Source organism: Microtus pennsylvanicus, chromosome 1 (assembly GCF_037038515.1).
Source record: "Microtus pennsylvanicus isolate mMicPen1 chromosome 1, mMicPen1.hap1, whole genome shotgun sequence".
Taxonomy (NCBI): Eukaryota; Metazoa; Chordata; class Mammalia; order Rodentia; family Cricetidae; genus Microtus; species Microtus pennsylvanicus.
This window is the reverse complement of record NC_134579.1, coordinates 135,221,575-135,244,033: the sequence shown is the minus strand read 5'-3', so window position 1 is coordinate 135,244,033 and position 22,459 is coordinate 135,221,575. Positions and strand designations below refer to the sequence as shown.

Here is a 22,459-nt window from a genome sequence, read left to right as displayed (position 1 = left end):
AAGCTGGCTCTAAAACCCCTATTCTCCTGTCTCTACCTCCTGAGCGCTGGGATTTCAGGCATGCATTGCAGACCTGGCTAAAGCGGCACTTTTAAATTAGTGGCTATCAAGTGTAAGTAGATTGTGTTCCAGTGACGACAAGGTGATCTTTGCTCCATCCAGTCCCAGCCAAGTCACGTTGCCCGGACTCTACACCTGGGAAGCTCTAAGGAGCTTTCACACTACAGCAGAGGGTCAAGTGTAGGCTGAGTTCGTCAAGGAGAACATGGTCTGCGATGGCCTCTGGGAAATGTAGTACTGAGCTGGGTCATTTGAGGCGATCCTTGCTGTATTCTGTAAAGATCTCCACCCCACCGCAGATCTGAAACACCTTAAAAGTTTCAGAGGATCCCAGGCCCGAATCTGTGGGAAGTTCCTCCTTAGAAGGCTAATTGTCCTTTCTCTCCCGGAGCGTTCCAACATTCTCTGCTTCCACACTCTGGCATTGAAACTCTCCCAGGGAGTCTAGAGAAGCACGGCCTGCTGGGAAATGTAGTCCACTTTAAAAGCTGAGACACATGGCGGAAGTGGCTGGAGAGAGGTTGTTCCGGATCATCTCAGTGTCCTACCCGACCTAACCGGGTACTGCTCTGGTTGGTATCCGCTGGTCCTTGGAATTCGTAGCCCGTGGGGTCCCAGTTGAGGTGAGTCTGGCTCTGGTTTTATGCATTTTGGGTATGGGGCCTTCCGGTCTTTATTTGTTGGTTGCCGGCTGCCGGCTGCCGGCTGGCTCTAGGGGACCCACCCGGTTTCCGGGATGGCGCTGGGGGTGAAGAGATCTCCGCAGGGACTACGGCGAGGCAAGTGCGACTCCACAGGCGAGAAGGCTCTCGGAGGGTGTGGATTGTACGGAAGGGTGAGAGCGAGCGTGCGCGAGGTCGTCAGAACATGGGTGATAAGTGTTACCGGATCCTCTAGTCTTCCACCGCTAAGTGGGGGGGAAAATAACTCTATTTCTTCCTGGAGGTCAAGTTTACTTGAAAAATTGAAAAAAAAGAAAGCTAAATAATAGAGATGATAAGGATATCTGTACCCAAGATAGATCGATTTACCGATCACAGTGACTTTTAAATATAGTCAGAAGTCAGACGGGGTGACCCACATCTGTAATCTCAGCACTCTGGCCGCGAAAGCTGGAAGACAGTTACTGCTCCATAGTGGGTTCCAGGCCGTCGTGAAATCCTGTCTCAGAAATGTATGAGGGTGGAGAAATTATATTTGAAAAAACGTGCCACTGTGGGGCTCCTATTTTTGTGTCACATCCTTAGCCTTGTTTAGGGACAAACAACAGATTTGAAAAGTCTTAGAGAATCTATAAGGCTCTGTTGACTGCGACTGGAGAAATCAGAGTTTGGAGTTCAAGATTCAGGGTGAGCCACTTCGCGCTCTAAAAAGAAAACCTCAGCTCCAAGCCTTTAGGGCAGGAGACACACATGCGCACACTGGCTCTCAGTCATTTCCCATCCCCACTCTTCCAGTTTACAGTTAAAACCTGGCCGTCAATGTGGTGGATTTAGGAGGTGGGGACTTTTTGAAGGTAATTACATGGGATTAGTGCCTTGACTTCCTGGAGCTGCTTGTCCCCTAGATGAGAATACAGAACAGTCTCCTTCTGTGGACCAGGAAATAGGTTTGCACTAGACACCAAACCTGTCAGTGCTGAGATGGGGACTTCTCTGCCTCCGTAACTGAGAACAAGTTTGCTGTCTCTAAGCTACCTAGTCTCAGATATTTTGTTATAGCAGCTTAAACAGACTAAAATGGAATTTACTCTGAACCTGACCAGTTCCTGCAGAAATTTTCGGCGTTCCTCGAATGTACTTTGCTTTGTGTTTATGATTTCCAGAGAGGAGATCAAGTTCCTCTTTTTTATTTGCATGAGGTGGAGGAAATCAATTCTCAGCACCCACATGGCAGCTCATAACTACCCATACTTCAGTTCCAGGGGATCAGTTCTCTTTTCTGACCTCTCAAGACACCAGGTGTACACATGGTATACAGACACATATGCAAGCAAAACACCAATAAACATAAAATAAATTAATCTTTTAAAAACAATTCTGATCATAAACTCTAAGGCAAATTTTTTGGAGGTTGAAGAAAGGGGAACAAATAGCACTAGTGTTGGGGAAACTCATATTACCCGTAGAAAAGCCCTAGCAGGCATTTTATTGGGTACTTGAAGGGGCCTTGGGCATTATAGACATAGCATAATTTAAAAAATTAAAGACTGAACATAGTGGTGCACACCTTTAATCTCAGTACTCAGGAATGAGAGGCAGTTAGATCTCTGTGAGTTTAAGGTCATCTTGCTCTACATTTTGAGTTTCAGGCCAGCCAGGGCTACACAGTGGGACCTTGTTTCAGAAAGAGAGAGAGAGAGAGAAAGGAAGAAGAAGGAGGAGGAGGAGGGGAGGGAAGGGGAAGGGAAGGGAAGGGAAGGGAAGGGAAGAAAAGAGAAGAGAAGAGAAGAGAAGAGAAGAGAAGAGAAGAGAAGAGAAGAGGAGAAAGTAGATTAAAGGAGCCAGGAAAAAAAAGGAGAGAGAGAAAGAAAGTTAAAGGAGTCAGGCATGGGGCAGGCAGAGACAGGCAGATCTCTGAGCTGAAGACCAGCCTGGTCTACTTAGTGAGACCCCATTATTTAAAAAAAGAAAAAAGAAAATGTCTACATGTCCATAAGAAGTTTTCTCTAGGGGGCTGGAGAGATGGCTCAGTGGTTAAGAGCATTGCCTGCTCTTCCAAAGGTCCTGAGTTCAATTCCCAGCAACCACATGGTGGCTCACAACCATCTGGAACGAGGTCTGGTGCCCTCTTCTGGCCTGCAGACATACACACAGACAGAATAATGTATACATAATAAATAAATATTTAAGAAAAAAAAAAGTTTTTTCTATGCATGCTATATACATCAATGGCATTTATCCCTGGGAATCTTCGGGGACACCGATGCTGTAGCTTGTGGATTTTACCCTAGTGATAAGGGCATATGGGAATGGTGTAGATGGAAGTTTCTGTCCCACCTGGTCCTGCAGTTGTTCAGTCCCAAAGAAATACACAGATGCTTATTTGAATTATAAACTGTTTGGCCTATTAGCTCAGGTTTATTATTGACTAGCTCTTACAACTTAAATTAACCCATAATTCTTGTCTATTTTTAGCCACATGGCTTGGTACCTTTTCTCAGTAAAGCAATCTCATCTTGCTTTCTCTGCATCTGGCTGGTGACTGACTCTCTGCCTTTCCTCTTCCCAGAATTCTCCTATTCTGGCCATTGTGCCTATACTTGCTGCCTGGCTACTGGCCAGTCATCGTTTTATTAAACTAATACGCCTGATGATTCTTTACAGTGTACAAGAGCATTACCCCACATCACAATGGCACATTCCTTTCCCTATTAATGGGGTTGGAAGGACTTCCTGTGTGGGTCACAGGCCTTTCAAATGGGAGGAATGAGAATCTGTCACCATCCCTACGAGTGTCCCTCAGTAGCATTTCAGTCTCGGTTGTGTCTTCTTAGGTCTTGGGATGTTTGACCTAGTTTCTCACTCCCTCTTCCTTCTCCAGCTCTGCCATTTCCCAGAGTGCCCCGAGAGTAGAGAAGCATGGCTATTGTGGATGTCAACACTGTGTTCAAGGTGAGTAGGATTGCTTCTGACACCTGTCTTCTGGCTGCTGATTCCGGAAATGGAATTGTCACCCTGTTGTCATGGTAACCATGTGAGGTTGAGGTTTGCCAGTGTGATTCTGTTTTCTTCAGTATATGAGAACTACAAGAGACTATATGGGGTTTTTTGTTTTTGTTTTGTTTTTTTTTCTTTTTTCATTCAAGCATCTTCTGGGCCATGTAAGGAATATCAATACCTCCTGATTCATGAGTTTACTTCATTTTTCTATTCCTCAATTTCCTTATCTGAAAGTGGAGGAAATAACAGCACTGACTTTAGATCTGTTCTGACTGAACTAACAGGCATGTGGTTGTTAACAGGTACTGACACATAGAATATACCAAATGAGATCATGACTGGATCACATGCTCAGTCGCCTGAGAGTCAGGAAAAAGGGAAATATAAAGTTATTCAGGATTGCTGCAAGAGCAAGCCTACCCTAGGCCACCCAGTAAGTTCCAAGCTCACTACTTGAGGTCCTGTCTAAAAAAAAGAAAAAAAGGGGCTGGAGAGATGGCTCAGAGGTTAAGAGCATTGCCTGCTCTTCCAAAGGTCCTGAGTTCAATTCCCAGCAACCACATGGTGGCTCACAACTATCTGTAATGGGGTCTGGTGCCCTCTTCTGACCTGCAGGCAGACACACAAACAGAATATTGTATACACAATAAATAAATAAATATTAAAAAAAAAGAAAAGAAAAATCTGCAAAGAAAAATGTTGGTATATGTTTACAAATAAAGGAAAACACTTTTGCTTTTAAATATGCAGTCTTTATATGTTTATTTTGGTTACTTATTTAATGGGACAGTCTTATTATGTAGTAATTTTTTTAGTCAGGGTCTCATGTAGCCCAGGCTGCTTTGAGCTTGGTTTAGAGCCAAGGATGAGCTTGAGCTCATGAGCTTTCTGCTCCCACGTCATTTATTGGTTGCACATCCTTTGATAACCCCCCAGAACAGGTGTATAATTTATTCCTTATTTTTTTATTCATTAGTCCCATCAGAAACCCATTGTCTTTTCTGTTCTGCTTAATAACTTTCCACCTAGAAAACCAAAAATATTTCTTTTAAAATTCATTTATTATTTTTTTAATTTTAAAAACTTTTCTAGACAGGGTTTCTCTGTGTAAAACAGCCGAAGCTGTCCTGGAACTCAGTCTGTCGACCAGGCTGGCCTTGAACTCACAGATCCACTGCCTCTGCCTCCGGAGCACTGGGATTAAAGGTGAGCACCACCGTGCCAGGCCTGTTTCCCTTTTGACCTCAGTGTACACACATAGGAATTTTAAAAATTAAAATAGATAAAGAATAAGTAACACTGCAAAGCCGAGAGAAGTTGATTTTGTGGCCGCACAGAGATAAAGATGCGCTAAGACTATCTTTGAGGCATTGAGCTTTTAGGGCTAACTCTGGGAAGGATCGGCATGAGGGAGGTCTGCACAATTAAGTAATCCTGATGGAGGTGTGGTCTGATTAGTCCCCATCCTGTCCCTTTCTGCGAGCTGGTGTGCAGAAGTCCTCGGGGTCCTAGGAGACAGATTTATTCTCAGCAGATGGTTACTTTTGTGCCTGATTGGGCCCTGCCCTTAGGGACAGTTGGCCACATCTGGGGGCGGGGGCAGCCCTTAAGCCTATACCATTCCTGAAATCCAAGGTGAGTGCAGGTTTAGGACCAGGACCCGAGACCTTTAGGTGCCTTTAGGGATTCTGGAGGGGACACACAGAAAGATTGTCAGTACAGTGCCTCCACCCTCTTGCGTACTTCAGCCTTGGAAGGAAAGACGAGCAGTGTAGGTGTCCTGGTTTAATCTCAGTGACAGCATGCCTGTTTGCAGAGTTATGCGAGGGACCCAAAGTAGAGGGGACAGAACAAAAGCGAGAAGGGAGTCAGCTTTTGGTTCTCGTGTGGGTACAATGCTTTTTTATTTTCCAAGTGTCTTCTGTGTCTCTTGTCCCCAAGAGTGTGCCCATTGCCATGTTATATGTCCCTATTATTATTTTAGTCATAACCGAAACACCCACAGAATAGTTTTCGGGCTTCCATTTGAGTGTATTAGGTTCCCAGAACAGGTGTGCCAGCAGCAGATGGTTTCGTCCTGAGCAGCTGCATACACTGGACCGCACATTCTCCTGCTGTGCACCTCTCTGTGGGCCCCAGCGCACTGCTGTGCGCCTCTCTGTGGGCCCCAGCGCACTGCTGTGCGCCTCTCTGTGGGCCCCAGCGCACTGCTGTGCGCCTCTCTGTGGGTCCCAGCGCACTCCTGGGCTTCTCTCCAGCTCGCTCCTTTTTACCTCGTCTGTGGGTTTGGCTTTCTTGTTTTTTCCTACTTGAGACTGAGTGCCGTTCTGTAGCACAGGCTGGTCTGGAACTTGTGTAGCCTAGATGTCCTGGTTAGTGTTCATATCAATTTGACACAAGCTAGCATCAGAGAGGAGGGACCCTCAATTGAGAAAATACCTACGTAAGATCAGGCTGAAGGCAAGCCAATAGGGCATTTTTTAAATTAGTGATTGGTGCGGAGGGTCTAGCTTGCTGTGGTGGCTAGTGGTCCTGGGTTCTATAAGAAAGCAGAAAGCCATGGGGAGCAAGCCAGTAAGCATCACCCTCCATGGCCTCTGCATCTCCTCCTGCCTCTTGGTACCATCCTATTTAAGTTCCTTCCCTGACTTTCCTCAGTGATGAATGGTACCTTGGAAGCATAAGGGGCATACACTTCTTTCTCCTCAAGTTACTTTTGGCTGGGATGTTTTATCACAGTATAACCCTAACTAAGACCCAGGCTAGCCCTGAATTTCTAGCTGTCCTTCCCAGTGCTGGGATTACGGGAGTGAACCACTTGTCTGGATAGACTGGAGTGATTCTTTGGTTGAATTTGCACAACTAAGAGAAGCATACTCATACTTGTGAATTTACCCTCAAAAGAATGCAGAAAAGGGGCCTGGAGAGATGGCTCAGTTGTTAAGAGCACTGGCTGCTCTTCTGGAGGACCTGGGTTCAATACCCAGGGCCCACATGGCAGCTCACAACTGTTTATAACTCCAGTTCCAAGGGATCTGACACCTTTACTCCAATGCACACAAAATAAATAGGTTAAATAAGTTAAAAGAAAAAAAAAAGAATGTGGGCCAGGAAAGAGAAGTTTGCCAAGGGCGAAGTCTAAAGTCTGCATTGTGTCCCCTTGGTGGAAGTCTGGAGACATGCTTAGTTCTCCTAGCCATGGTATGAGACAATGTATAGCAAGTATGACCAGCAAGCAACGCTTGACAAATGCTCTTCGTCTGGGGTTTTTTGCTGGCCTACCCATGGTGGCTACAACTCATCTTTGTTACTGATTCTCCAGCCTCCTAAAGGTCAAGCTGGCCTAGCCCAAGGCCTCAGTCGGGCATACAGAAAAGAAATACCTCATCAGGCAGGACATCCAGGGGCTCAGAAATAGTTTCTCAGGAGCCAAAGGCCAATGCTTTGAAATGTTCAGTTTCCCTGTGCTGGGAGGGGACTCCTTGCCCTGGAAAAGCCTTGAAAAGGCGGTCTTAACGTTCGCCTGAAATGGTTTCCTCTGATCTTGTCTGTGTGCTCTCCGTCCAGGAGCTGGTGGTGTTCAGGGATGTGGCTGTGGAGTTCTCTCAGGAAGAGTGGGAGTGCCTGGGCCCTGAGCAGAGGTCTTTATACAGAGATGTGATGCTGGAGACCTACAGCAACTTTGTGTCACTAGGTAAGGCCGTCTGTTTCTCATAATCCAGAAGATGTTTCCCTTAATGCTAGAGATGAAGATCTGTGGAGAGGAAAGTCTGCCGCATGCAGGACTTAACTGGTGAGCTTTTTCTTCATTTCCAAAGCCACCACTTAGTAGCTGGTAAATAGCTTTCTTTGAATTCCTTTGATACGCTATATACATACTTTCTCATAATTTTAATTTTCTTTTTTTTTATGTGATTTTTTTTTATTTTATTTTTATTTTTTTAATTTATTTATTTATTAAAGATTTCTGTCTCTTCCCCGCCACCGCCTCCCATTTCCCTCCCCCTCCCCCAATTAAGTCTCCCCCCAGCCCGAAAAGCAATCAGGGTTCCCTGTCCTGTGGGAAGTCCAAGGAACTCCCACCTCCATCCAGGTCTAGTAAGTTGAGCATCCAAACTGCCTAGGCTCCCACAAAGCCAGTGCGTGCAGTAGGATCAGAAACCCATTGCCATTGTTCTTGAGTTCTCAGTAGTCCTCATTGTCCGCTATGTTCAGAGAGTCCGGTTTTATCCCAGGCTTTTCCAGACCCAGGCCAGCTGGCCTTGGTGAGTTCCCAATAGAACATCCCCATTGTCTCAGGAGAGAGAGCACGAGCATGGAACTCAGGACCGCGAGGGGTGCACCCACACACTGAGACATAATTTTAATTTTCATCGGTGATCTCTGCAAGCAACAATTGTTTAGTAATTGCTTGCTAAACAGCAACTTTTTTATTCATTTGTTTTAAATCACAATCATCCCGAAGATCCGAAATTTGTTTTCGGTTAAACTAATTATGTAACAAATGCTGTTTGCCTGTTGTTGTCTGTTTCTGTATTTGTTTTTAACATTCTCTTTCTCTGAGTAGGACTTGCCATTTCTAAGCCTTTAGTAATTTCATTGCTGGAGCAAGGCAAAGAACCGTGGATGGTGGAGCAAGCAGGATGGTATCCAGGTGCGTAAGGATGTTGGGAGCAGCTGGGGTGCTTTTGGGGAAAGCCACACCAGTCATGGAGTGGCAGGGATTGTCCTTTCCTGCGGTGTGCAGAGTCCTGCTGTGAGACCAGTATTCTGGAAGAAATAGTTTGAGATAGGGAGAGGACCGGCAGCTTGCTTTTTCTTTGTCTTTTCTTTTTTTTTTCTACTTTTTTTGTTTGTATGTTTGGTTTTTTTGTTTATTTTTGTTTTTGGTTTTTGATTTTTCAAGACAGGGTTTCTCTGTGTCACAGCCCTGGCTTTCCTGGAACTAGCTCTTTTAGACCAGGCTGACCTCAAGCTCACAGAGATCCACCTGCCACTGCCTCCCAAGTGCTGGGGTTAAAGGCATGTGCCACCACCGCCCAGGTTTTTTGTCTACTTTTATTTTGAGTGTGTGTGGGAGTGGGTTCTCTCATTGTACCATGTGGTTCTCCAGGATCAAAGTCAGGTCTTCAGGCTTGACAGCAAACCCCTTAGCTGGCTGTGCCATCTCACCGCATTTAGCCATTGCTGGTGTCATCGTTACAAAAATTAGACAGTTTTATTTTATTTATTAATAATGTTGCCCAGTACTATGTGTAATTTTGTTGTCTTGATTGACTGTTTGGAGGAGTCTGACTGTGTATGTTATGGGAGATAATTGGAGCATCTGCAGCTGTGATTGTAGGATTGTCATTTCTTATTTCTGTTTTCCCTTATGAATTGTGAGACTTTGTTATCATAGAATTATATAACTGTGATTGCCAGACAGATGAGTATGACCTTTAATTGCTTTGATAAAATTGTCTTTGACAGTGTGGATTATCATGAAGTCTATTTTATCTGATATTACTGTAATCATTCCAGGGTTACCTATGCTATTTAATTTTTAAAATTCTTATTATTTTGTTTTATAAACACTGGGACAAATGGCTAGTGTGCGCCTACTTAACATATCAAAGTGGACCTGGCTATCAGTGTAATCTGCTTGGCTGGTCTGTCACCCGGATACCCTGTCCCTTTAAGAGACAAGCCCCACCTACTCCCAACCTCCCCCTTCCATCAAGGCAAGCAACTCTCTCTCGTCTTTCTCTCTCTCTCTCTTTCTCCCTCCTTCTTCTGGAGAGGTAGCTTCTGCCTTTCTCTCTTCTTGCCCCCTTCTCCCATTATCCCATTCCCATTCCCTTTCCCCTCTATAACCCACTAAATAAACTCTATACCCAAACTCTCTCTGCATGGCATATCTATCTATCTGTCTGTCTCCCGCTGAGGCCTCAGGCCACCGCCAGGGGACCCACCAAGGCCTCAGGTGACTGACCACCACCCCTCTTGGGACCTCCCCCATCCCTAGGAGCAGTCATGTCCTTTCCTTTCCTTTTTATTTCTTTTTTCATCCATTTGCTGCTGAAGCCCAAGAGTGTCATAAATGAAGTCCCTTCTAGGGAACTCAGCCTCTCTGAACCAAGCTGTTGATCTGACTCTCCTGGGGTATGTACTGATCATTTGTTTCTGCTGGCTTCTGCTGCCCACCAAATTGAATTCTAGAGTTCCATCTCTTTAGCTGCTTCTCCCTTCCACCTTTGTAATAGTCTGTCCTGTCCCTTTAAAAGACAAGCCACGCCCACTCCCTCCCCTGTCTACCGAGGCAAGCTGATCTTCAGCTTCCAGCCTGAGTCACTTCCTTTCCATCTCATTCTTGAAGAGGTAGCTTCTGTCTTTCCCTTCTCCCCACTTCTTCCCTTCCCCCTTCTCTGTTTCTCTCTTTTTCTCTCTTTCTGCCTCTCTCTCTCTCTCTCTCTGTTCTTCCTCTTTTCCCCTTCCCTTCCATAACCCACTAAATAAATATCCAACTTCACTCTGCATGGCATGCCTATCCATGTTTTTGTCTCTCGCCCACCATGTGGTGATGTGGGAGTGTCATATAAATCTGTTGATTTCATTGGTTAAGCAATAAAGAAACTGCTTGGCTGGCCCTCATAGGTTAAAACATAGGTAGGCGGAGTAAACAGAACAGAATTCTGGGAGAAAGAAGCTGAGTCAAGGAGTCGCCATGATTCTCCCACTCCAAGCAGACGCAGGTTAAGATCATTCCTGGTAAGCCAGCTCGTGGGCTACACAGATTATAAGAAATGGGCTAGCCCAGGTGCGAGAGTTAGCCAAGAAGAGGCTAGATAGAAATGGGCCAAGCAGTGTTTAAAAGAATACAGTTTCCATGTAATTATTTCGGGTAAAGCTAGCCGGGTGGCGGGACACAGCCCGCTGCTCATATTTCAACAATGTGGCTCTCTACCCAGGACCAGCTGCCTTCAGAGACCTGCGGTGTGGTCTTGTGGCGTGTCTGTCCATCTCAGTCTCTCACCCACCATGCGGCTCCTTGCCTGGGATTTGCTGCCCTTCATGGCCTGCCGTGGTTTCAGGACCCGCTGCCTGCCATCACTTGGGGACCTGCAGTGTTTCTGCCTCTGCGCCTCGCAGAGAACCTGTAGCATTTTACTTAAACCATAATATTGGTGCCATGACTTGGCCAGGCTCTCTACGAGTCTGCAACATTTTACTTAAACCATAACAACCTTATCTAACCATCTCTCTTCACTGACTCAATAAGTGTTCTCTTTCCCTGTTGTACCCTTTTGGGGTGCCCACCATGTAGGCATCTCTTTGCTAAGCCCTTTGGGCCACCCACCATATGGGCCTTGCTGTGCCCTTTGGGGCCCCACATGTGTGCAACCCTACTTATTAAAACGCTTGCACGTCTACAGCTATTTTCTCCTCTGCCTGCTCTAACCTCTCATTTCTCCCCTTCTACTGGGTAAGTGTCACTATGGAGTTTCCTGCTTTGTCTACTGTCTAGGACCAGCTTCAACAAAAAAATCACTTACCAGGGTAGGGACATGGGGATTAGGAAAATTAGTAAAGGGAATTTAGATGTGAATGAAAATAATAAAACAGAAAACATAGGATAGTACGGGAGGGAGTTCCAGTGAATGCTGAAATTGCATGCATTTAGTTTCCGTTTGCTTAAAATACCCCTAACCTCAAAAGGAAGGAGTAAGATAAAAAACTTTATTAACAAGAGGCAAGGAATTGAGCAGGTCAGTTGAAGGTTGCAGGCTACATTCATAGTTAAACATTCTGTTGCTAGAACAAGATAAGTAACGCTCACACCCTAACCAAAACATTCTGTAGGCAAACTACTCCCTGGGTGGAATCCATAGTTATCTCCATGAGAGAGTAGGAACTTAGTTGGATCCTTAGACTTTGTTTGAGGTAGAAACAGGTCTACTTCTCTATTCCTGAAATACAAGGTTGAATATTAGCCACACTTGTTAACAGAGAGCAGAACTCTCTGATCTAAATCTATGTGGGACCTTTGTCTGAGGTAGAAACAAACAATAACCTTGAAGGACTAGAAGTAAGTTCCAACTCTCTGACTTTTGGTCAGGGTGGAATGGCAACAACTTTGAGCAAGGTGGATCTCTGACCTTCAGACCAGGTGGAAATAGGCTCACATTTTTGGGCCTCCACAGTCCACTTTTACTACAGAAGTCACAGTGGTATGTCAGGAAGCTGCTTCTTGCCATACTAGGCCCCCATCATATGGAAAGGGACGCCACTCTGTGATTTGGGACATTTCTCTCCAACAAGTCTCTCTGTCTGCTTGGGGATGCTCCAGTTGAAATTTGACTGAAATTCTTGTTACCAGACATTTACCCCTTCTCCCTCATGGCTTCTCTCAGCTTCTTCCTGGACAGTCTTCCTCTCTCCCTAGGAGTTTCCAGGTCAGCTTTCATATATTAAATAGACACCTCTGCCATTTGTTCCAGGGTTTGAGACTTAACAGTGTACATGTGCACTTTAGGGTGCATTCGTGAGGAGTTTGTTCTGCTCTTCAGCTGTGTGATCTGGGACTGAACTCAGATTGTCGGGTTTGCACCTTTAATCACTGAGACGTTGCTGTAAAAGGAGTGGCGGGCCACTTCCCTGCGCCCGGCTCCCGGCTAGCTTTACCCGAAATAATTACATGGAAACTGTATTCATTTAAACACTGCCTGGCCCATTATATCTAGCCTCTACTGGCTAACTCTCACATCTTGATTAACACATTTCTATAAATGTGTATCGCCACTTGACTGTAGGGTATGGCATGAGTCTAACCACCGTCCGTCTTGGGTAGGAGAAGCATGGCGTCTGCATGACTCTGCTTTCTTTCTCCCAACATTCTGTTTGGTCTATTCCACCTATCTAAGCTGCTGTCCTATCAAAAGGCCAAGGCAGTTTCTTTATTTAACCAATGAAAGTAACACATAGACAGAAGACCCTCCTACACCATTTCCCCTTTTTCTGTTTAAACAAAAAAGAAAGGCTTTCATTTTTTTTTTTTTTTTGTTTTGTTTTGTTTTTCGAGACAGGGTTTCTCTGTGGCTTTGGAGCCTGTCCTGGAACTAGCTCTTGTAGACCAGGCTGGTCTCGAACTCACAGAGATCCACCTGCCTCTGCCTCCCGAGTGCTGGGATTAAAGGCGTGCGCCACCACCGCCCGGCTGAAAGGCTTTCATTTTAACATAGTAAAATTACATATAACAAAACAGTTATCAAGCAAGAGTTAGTCACAATATTTATATCTATTTTATCTTTTATCATAACAAAGGAAAACTATAACCATTCTTCAACTCCATCAAAGACTTCAGAAGGATATAATATTACCTAAGTAAATGAGAAGTAAGCAACTTCCAAAACTCTAGAAATGACAGAGACATCTTGCTGCTTGGACAGTCACTCAAAGTTTTTCTGTACCGTTGGGGCATCCATCTTCAGCCTACAGGCCCATAGTATCCAGCAGACTTTTCCATGAAGCAGGAAATTTCAAAGACAGTTCAGTCACTTTCTTCTGTGTCCTGCAGAATGTCTCACAGACTCTTTCATGAAACAGGAACCCTAAAGGATCATCTCACCTTTAGGCAAGTTCAGCAGTCCTTTCTCTGCAGGTTCTTTGTGTCCAGTTTATGCAAAAGTCCAGGCAAGAGCAGTTTCTTGCACAAATGGCTAGCAAACTCCATAAGGAGCCTCTTCAATGCCCATCTTTCTCTTGAAGTAGCTGGTGCTGCCAGGAGCACACGTGTCTCATTGTCATGAAAAGCCCTAAGTTATTAAAACATTAAATGCCATATTCTATAGTCTTTGAAAGATATGATGAATGCCTATCAAACCGAAATATATCTCTACATATCTGGAAAATCTAACTAACATGACTACAAGCTTGATTATTATTGATGATTATCCATTAACCTATATTTCTTAATTATACATTACATTTTTTAAATGAACTACACAATCACAATACCTTAATCAAGAGCAGAAATATACATATAACAAGATTGACCTTAAATTAGTATCAGTAAACCAAGATTCATATCAATCCAAATTATTCATATATATATATATCATATCCCCCTTTAAATGTAAAAACATTTATAAACAATATTTGGGAATATGGGCACAGTTTTTTCTCTCCAAACTGCTTCCTGCTGTATGGGGGCGCTGTTATTCAGGTCTTTCATGGTATATCCTGTTTGCTAGGTTCCTCTCAGTCGGCAGTTGAGTGAAGTAATTTTTTGAGGGTATTCACAGTAACCTTTCAGGAGGGTGTGGTCTGTCATACCATATTGGGATAGAAGCAATCCGCAGGGTCTCATCCTCTGTAAAAACAAAAGAAGACCCTCTCCAAAGCATCATATCCTTAGACCCAAATTTGGAAGTCATGATACCTTTAGAACATACATGTTGGATCAGCTTAGCAGCCCACACAGTGAAATGTCTCTTTGTGTTTAGATCCTTCACAGTCAAAAAGTTCAAAGAAAATACAATATACAGAATCCAAACTCTCTGTGAATTTTCCATTTTTACATGGCTTATTTTTTCTTATTTCTTTTAATTATAACTATCTGTACTCTGTCTCTGCCTCCCCAGTGCTCAGATTTAAGGCATTCCCCACCAGTCACCCATTTCTAATGTAGAGTTTCATGTCTTCTAGTACTAAATATGTATTTTCCTTTCAGATTTGCTGTCTGTAAATGAAACGAAGAATTTATTTCTAGAGCGTGGCATCTTTGGAAAGGAATCATTGAAATGGAAAATAATAGAAAGAGTCGGTAATTCTTGCCTTGAGGAATCTAGTTTTGGAAATGACTGGAGATGCAAGGGACTCCTTGAGGTACAAGCGGAATCCACAGAGGAGTGTGTACAGAGAGTGGCAGCTCCGTTGGAAAAGATGCCAGCTGAATTCATTCAGCCTGCACCCATCGCTCTGAGTGAAATGACTCTCTCTGAAACAAAACACTATCAACAGGAGGCAGGCGAATCCATTACTCAGCAGGTAAGAGTTCCTGCCAGTGACAAACTTAACGAAGTTTATGAGAACTCGTTTGTCTACTACACGGATCAAATGAAGCATCAGCAGGACTTGGCTGGCGAGAAGTGTGATGAGTTGAAGGAGTGCAGCAGAGGATTTGCCTACGACTTCCATCTTGCCCCATATCAGATCAATAAGAAGCCCTATCAGTGTGAGATCTGTGGCAAGATCTTTGAAAAGCATGCTTACCTTGTTCAACATAATCGCTTTCACACTGGCGAAAAGCCCTGTGAATGCAAGGAATGTGGGAAAGCCTTCACTAACTGCTCCCTGCTCGTCCAGCACCAGAGAGTTCACACGGATGAGAAGCCCTATGAGTGCAAGCACTGTGGGAAGGCCTTCCTCTACTTCTCTACATTTTTTCAACATCAGAGAACACACACCAATGAGAAGCCTTACGAGTGTCACAAATGTCAAAAGGCCTTTAACAAGAGTGCAAACCTTACCAGACATCAAAGAATTCACAGCGGTGAGAAACCCTATGAGTGTAACTTATGTGGAAAGACTTTTACTTGGGCTTCCAACTTGAATGATCACCAGAAAATTCACACTGGTGAAAAACCTTATGAGTGTAACTATTGTGAAAAGGCCTTTCTCTGTCATTCAGCATTCATGAAACACTATAGAACTCACACAAATGAGAAGCCCTATGAGTGTCAGGAGTGTATGAAGGCCTTTAGGCAGAAAGCACATCTCATCCAACACCAGAGAGTCCACACTGGCGAGAAACCTTATGAGTGTAAGGAGTGTGGGAAGGCCTTCGCTTGTCCGTCATACTTTAATAGACATCAGAGAATTCACACTGGGGAGAGGCCTTATGAATGTAAAGAGTGTGGAAAGGCTTTTATCGATTGTAAAACTCTTATTCTACACCAGAGGATCCACACTGGGGAGAAACCCTTTCAATGCCAGCAGTGCAGCAAGGCCTTTAGACAGAGGTCCCACCTTACGCAGCATCAAAGAATCCATACTGGCGAGAAGCCCTATGAATGCAAGGAGTGTGGACAGGCCTTTACTCGGCTCTTGCAGGTGAAGAAGCACCAGAGAATACACACAATGGGAGAAATTCTATGTATTTGAATACTGCCCTTTATTTGTTCAACATCTTCATGTATATATGGAAGAAAAATGTTGATAAGATCAGAAATATGGGAAATACCGTAGGTGTCCCGTAGCTACCCTGACCCTGCTGAGAAAAGCCTGGAAGTGAGGCGTATGGAGCCTCTTAACATTGTGTAATTTATACTATGGTGATTAGAACAGGAAGCCCTTGTTTTTTTCAGCTATTCGATACCGAATAAGAGTTTGTAAGAGAAGACCATCTGATAACTGTACTTTTTTTTGCTTTATAACCTACAATTTTTTGAACATTAATACACATAGGAAAAATAAAAATTAAATTATGACTAGAAATACTAATTTTATTACCAGTAAAAGGGTTACATTTAATTATAGCTATAGAAAATGCCACATAGAGGATGATTGCGTGGGCCTTCTTGGTGTAGACGCTATCCCGTGCATCATTTGCCACCTGTATTTTATTATTAGCTAACTTCTGCACTTCAGATTGCTGCCTGTTAGTCAGTAGTAAGGCTCTTGTGAGGACTGAATGAATTTAGTAGAGGGAACTTTGGCATAGTCAGTAGCATGGAGGAAGGATTAGGAAATATTAGGAACCATCTATTTACCATAGTCTTCGTTATTATTAGTAGAATGTTCATGAGCATTTTATTAATGCCATCTCCTGTCAGCTTGTCCCATAGCAAAGCTCTCGTGGTGAGTTTTGGCAACAATGGTCGGACTAGAACATGATGAGCAGCTTTTCACAACATCTTCAGTTGAACCAGGCAGTTGACTCTGGCGCAGCCGCCAGGACTCACTGCATTTAGCCGGAAGGTGGGCTCAAAGTGTCCTCCGTAGCAGAAACTGAGTTTACTTATACAGGACAGATGGGTTTGCACAGGATGGGAAGTGGAACACATTTGCAATCTATAACCATCACCGTGTAACTTCTGGATTACGCGAAAAATTCAGTCTGAAAATACAGCTTGCTTCAGTGTGGAGGACAGGCAGCTCTACATAATAAAACATGATGCGGCTCATTTGCAGAAATGCTATAAAATATTCAATAAAAAATCAATAAATTCTAGAGTTGACAGCAGAAATAGATATTATTACAATAATTGATTACTTAATTTAAAGGAGTTTAAGAAAATCAGTAAAATTGATAACTGGACCTTAACAGTTTTTCCCTAACCATCTGATATGTTAACTGGATTTTCCAGGTCTTAAGGAGACATTTGGAAGACACAGATGTAACAGTCAGGGCTAATGGGAAGGAAGCAGAACATTTGCAGGCAGAAATATTGTCGGTTGGCTTTGGTGGGTTTTATTTCAAGACAGGGTCTCTCATAATCCTGTGGCAATCCTCCTGCTTCAAAACACTGAGTGCTGGGATTAGCAGTACATGCCCCCACACTGCCTTGAACTCAGTCGGGAGCCACTGAACTGTTCCCAGCCCTCTATTTTCTGAGGCCTGGTCTTGCTAAACTGCCAAGGCAGGCCTTGAGCTCATCTCCTTGCATTGGCCTCTGACAGCTGGGATTACAGACATCTGCCACCGGGTACAGCTAGAAAGGGTTACTGCTATGAAATAATTTGTTCAGTGTTATTTGACTTAAATTTGAAATGTTTAGAGTAACTTTTGATGACTATATATAAATTTTTCAGACGAATTCACAGACCCATAGAATCAAACCAGTATACTCTTAAAAAGTAGGAAAATGGTTGTGTTCCCGTAAGTGAAGCCTGTGACAGTGTTCAAGCAGTGAAGAAAGCTGTTGTTTGCCATAGGATCATGTGGCCCAGGCTGCGGCTTCCCCGGTGCTGTCGTACCAGATAGTAGGGACATTTGAAACAGATTGTCAACATAATACCTTTGCCAGTCCATCCTTTTCGTAAGGTGATCTGTCTTAACCGAGTATGTTGGTGCACTCATGTAATCCCAGCACTGGGAAGGTGGGTGTAGAAAATCAGGATTGTTCAAGGCTAACCTGGGCCACACGAGACCCTGTCTATGTTAGAATCATAGAAGGTAGCTGAGAAAAGCAGAAGCAACCAGTAATCAAAACAAGACCGCAGACAAAGACGGTGAACCTAGAAGGAGCCAGTGGGAAGTTGTGTGGTAGGATGGTAGACATTTTATCAGTAATTCCAAAAGCTATTTGAATAGGCTGATTACTATAGTTGAAAGAAAGGTTTTTCTTATTTAAGTGAAAGACTAGGTTGCTGTGGGACGTTTGGAATTGTACCCCTCGGGAGCTGAAGATAAGATTGCTGTTGTTTCAGACTAGCTTGGGGTACATAGAAAAACCCCACCTCAAAAATAAATAGATAAGACAATGCTACAAAAGGATTGAAATTAAAGGATGGGGAGAGAGACCCGTGCTGTTGAGATAGTAACCAAAGAAATCACACAAGGAAGAGCTGAAGAACAAAAATGATTTACCAAAAAAAAGAAAAAGAAAATGGAAAAAATGACATAGTGTTCAAAGATTCATCTCATTAAAAGGATTGGATGTTTTTATTTGTAACTAATAGCACAGCCTCCATAAATAAAAAGCAAAGTTAAACTACAAAGAGAAAAGACAGCTGGGATTTTAACGTGCCTGTATTGAGCAAAATCAGGATAGAACATTTGGACAGATACCAATGAAAGGCTTAACAGACATACCTGGACTCCAAATTTACAAAATATTCTTATATAAGAAATTATTTTCTGTGTCTTGAACTTCAAGTTTGAATAAGTCTCAGTTGGTTCAAATTATATACAATGCCTTCTTGCATAGGCCCAGAGATGTCTCTCCATATCTTTGGAAATATACTTTTAAATAACTTCAAAGTAACCACTAGTTAGAACTTGATAGAGCTGAGGGGAAATACTTCCCCTCGGATAACCTAGGGAATGCGAGGGTCAGGTCCAGAAAACTGAGGTCAGTGAGAAATTCACTGTCTCAAGGTGTTGGAGAGTTTTAAAAGAGGAAGAATAGGTTGAAAGCAGCAATTCACTGGGAGGCAAGCATCCATATAACTTGTTAAGCAGCTGACATATTCTGGGGTGATCTTTAGCTGTTAAGGAATTGTCGAAGCCAGGTGTGGTGTTACACATCTTTAGCCCTAGACTTCAGGAAGCAGAGGCTAGATGATCTCTGAGTTCCAGGTCAGCCTGGTCTACACAGTGAGACCCTCCCTGTCTTGGGGGTGGTGAGAGGGGAGGTAAGGGTGTGAGGGGTTTGGAGCCGTAGTAACTAAGGCCTGCATTCCAGCACTCAGGAGTGTAAGGCCAGGGACAGCCTTGGCTACACAGTGAGACTCCTTCCCCTCAGCACTGAAACTAAGTCCTTTACATTATTGAAGAATACGTCCGTTAGTGTTTCTAAGTGTAGAAAGTGGAATATATTAGGAAATAAAGACTAACTTCCTTGCTCATGGTCCTTGTCTGTGTAGTGTTATTGTTTGGCCTCCCCACAGTTAACTGAATCAGTCCCTCACTGAGGTACATAGTCTTCTCCCCTTTGAAATACAGAATGAGGTGACTCGTTGTACATATTAGCTTCTATGTGCAGGTGTCTAGGAAAGCTCCACCCCTGGGTTGCCTTTGCTGTTTTGAGTACATGTGCATTTACAAAAGGCCAATAGCAGTTGGTTCTTTCTCGGATGTTGTATGGCTCCCTTTCCTCTGCCTTTGCTGACACCTTATTAAAGTCTGATTTGCCATTCTGTTAAGTGAAATGTAATGACAGTTTTAATTTGCATTTTTCTGCTGAATGTAATTTGCCTTTAATGCCATTCTTTCATATTTTCAAATACTGCATTTTCTGTGAACTGTCTTAATACTATTTTCTGGTGAACGATTGTTTTCCTGCTGGCTGTGTAATACTTATGACCGTTTTCTCTAGTTTGTGGTTACATTAGTTTTTTTTTGTTGTTGTTGTTGTTTTTTTTTAATGTCAGATTTGGGTTTGTAAATGTAGCCAGTTCATGATTGGAAGAGATCTGTTTTGGTGGTGATGCTTGTAAGTCACTTTTCATCCCAGTATATTTTCAAAGGTCCCTTGCTTTCCTCTTATGGTTGATGTTATGATTCACAATGTAAATACTGCAGCTTGGGTATGCGGAGGCTGGCAGGGCATCATGTCCCTCTTCGTGGATGGCGACTTGGATGTCTCAGCACTCGGTCCTGTCAGTTTTAACACAAACAAGCTGTGTTCCTAGATTTTTGGACTTAACTCCCCAACTTTAAATGCTGTTTTTATTTTGAGATAAGTCTTGCCTAGGTTGGCCTTCACGTCCTGACCCTCCCATCGGCTTCCTACATGCTGGAATTATAGGTGCATGCCCACATCCAGTTTGACCTCTGCCCAGCTGATCTGTTCCCCCATTCCTCTCCTCTGCTCCCTTTAATCCCAGAACTCAGAATGCAGAGGCAGGAAGATCTCTGAATCTAAGGCTAGCTTGGCCTACATAGAGTTCCAGGCCAGCCAGGACTGCACAGTGAGACTGTGTGTGGCCTGTGCATGTGAGCGCGGGCACTTTGGAGACTTCTGTGGAGCCAAGGCATCAGATCGCCTGTGGAGGAGTTGAGGTGGTTCTGAGGCACTGGGTGTTAGGAACCTGAAACCTCACCCAGGTCCTCTGCAAGAGCAGCGCACACTCTTACTCACTGAGCCAGCTCTCCAGCCCCTCTTTCCTTTAGAAATACGGCCTTGCAATGGAGTCCTGTCTGACCCAGGGCCTGTGACAGTCCTCCCTCTGCCTCTAGAGTGTTGTGATTAACCGTCACCTATCTTGGATCTGTTTCTTGGCTTTTATGGCCTGATGATCTCCCTTTCTTTTCTTGCTTTTAATCAGAGGCAGGTGGATCTTCTGAGTACAAGGCCAGCCTGATCTACACGGTGAGTTCTAGGGCAGTCAGGGCTACATAATGACTCTGCCTCCAAACATAAAATTGCTTAAAGTGTTTTGGTACTTGGTAAGCTCTTTGTGTAGCTGAGGATGGCCTTGAATGTGTCCCAGTTTAATTACAAGCATGTACCACCATGCCCCGTGGGGAAGTGGCTTAAAATGTGTTATTGAACATAATAAATATTTGACAACTATTATGGTTTAAATTTTTCTCATTTGGGGGACTTGGGGCAATTGTCAGTAAAGTGCTTGCCAAACAAGGATTCAGACCTGGATTTTGATCCCAGCACTCACATCAAATACCAAGGAGAAGCAGTGTGCTTCCATGGCTACATTGTGGGGGAGGGAGGAAGAAGAGGTGGGAGATAGACAGTTCTTGGGGCTTCCACAGCCAGCCAGTCTAGCTCAATCAGCAAGTTCCATATGTAGGAGAGATCCTGCCTCAAAAAGTAAGGCAGAAAGTAGTCGACAAAGAGACCCAGGCTGCCCTCGACCTACAGGACCCTTCTGTCTCATCCTGAGTGCTGAGGTTTTGGACATGGGCCACCACAGCCATCTTCAAGTTATGTCCTTCAAAAATGTGAACTTTTAAATGAAAAATTTCTTACTCTGGAGCTGACTAGCCTTGATCATGCCTTCAGAATTCTCCATGCCGATACCTGGATGAGCATGACTGACCTGTGGATGGAGGAGAAGCCCTAAAAGTTGGTGCATGCTTACATGTCTTAAGTATGTTGTTAGTTTTAACTGTCAACTTGACACTTAGAATCAACTTCAAGGAAAGTCTTTCTGAGGAATTGCTTAAATCAGGTTGGCCTGCTGTCTAGTGGGATGTGTTGGTTAATTGGTGTAGAGCGACCCCGCCCACTGTGGGCGGCACCATTCCATAGCCTGGGCGCTGAGTTATGTTTTAAAAGTAAAGAGAGCTGGCAGACAAGCAACAGTCCGTGCATTTATTCTGTTTCCATGTGGATGCGATGCTTTAAGTTCCCACCTTGGACCCCCATATCTATGATGAATTTATAAGCTGAAGAAATCCCTTTCTCCCTTACGTTGCTTTTTGTCAGTCTTACCACAGCAAAAGGTCATCCCCATCACAAAGCCGTGCATCTTATTCAACTTTTCCAGTCACAGAGCAGATTCAGTTAGACTGTTGTATGTAAGAAGAGAGGTCAGATTGCTGTATACTCTGCCATTCGCAAGCAGCTCACGAAACAGCATATTTTACCAACTATATAGTCTCATCACATACTGCAAATAAAACAAGTACCGAGTCGAACTGGATCAGGTTCCTAGTCCTACAAAAAGAAAGCAGCTGGGAGGTTGTGGCGCACGCCTTTAGTCCCAGGACTTGGGAAGCAAAGGCAGGGGCATCTTTTTGGGTTCAAGGCCAACTTTGTCTGCAGAGTGAGTTCCAGGACAGCCAGGGCTACACAGTAAAACCCCTGTCTCAAAAACGGGAGAGAGAGAGAGAGAGAGAGAGAGAGAGAGAGAGAGAGAGAGAGAGAGAGAGAGGAGGGCGGGGCGGGGGGGGACACACCAGTGGCTAGAGATGGAACGCAGTAGCTTGCTTGCTTAGGATACACAAAAGCCTGGGTGATTTGCCCTTCACAAACCGTACAGTGGTGCACAGCTGAACTCCTGGCACTCTGGAGATGGGAGGCAAGAAGATCACAAACCAAGGTGGGAAACTGGAGCTTTGTGCCTGG

The 22,459-nt window shown here is 44.0% G+C and overlaps 1 protein-coding gene across 1 annotated transcript; it reads left to right on the top strand.

The window, feature by feature from the left end:
- Positions 1 to 542: 542 nt before the first annotated feature.
- On the top strand, positions 543 to 20,944 carry LOC142857496 (uncharacterized). The gene is made up of 5 exons (XM_075985814.1): positions 543 to 683; positions 3,604 to 3,674; positions 7,290 to 7,416; positions 8,290 to 8,376; positions 14,434 to 20,944. Exons 2-5 carry the CDS (start codon positions 3,642 to 3,644, stop codon positions 15,864 to 15,866), a joined length of 1,680 nt encoding a protein of 559 aa, XP_075841929.1. The 5' UTR covers positions 543 to 683; positions 3,604 to 3,641; the 3' UTR covers positions 15,867 to 20,944.
- Positions 20,945 to 22,459: the final 1,515 nt, after the last annotated feature.

Coding starts and splice junctions, on each gene's coding strand:
- LOC142857496 (XM_075985814.1), top strand. CDS start 3,642: ATGGCTATTGTGGATGTCAACACTGTGTTCAAG. Junction 7,417..8,289: donor CAGCAACTTTGTGTCACTAG/GTAAGGCCGTCT, acceptor TTCTCTGAGTAG/GACTTGCCATTTCTAAGCCT. Junction 8,377..14,433: donor GCAAGCAGGATGGTATCCAG/GTGCGTAAGGAT, acceptor TTTTCCTTTCAG/ATTTGCTGTCTGTAAATGAA.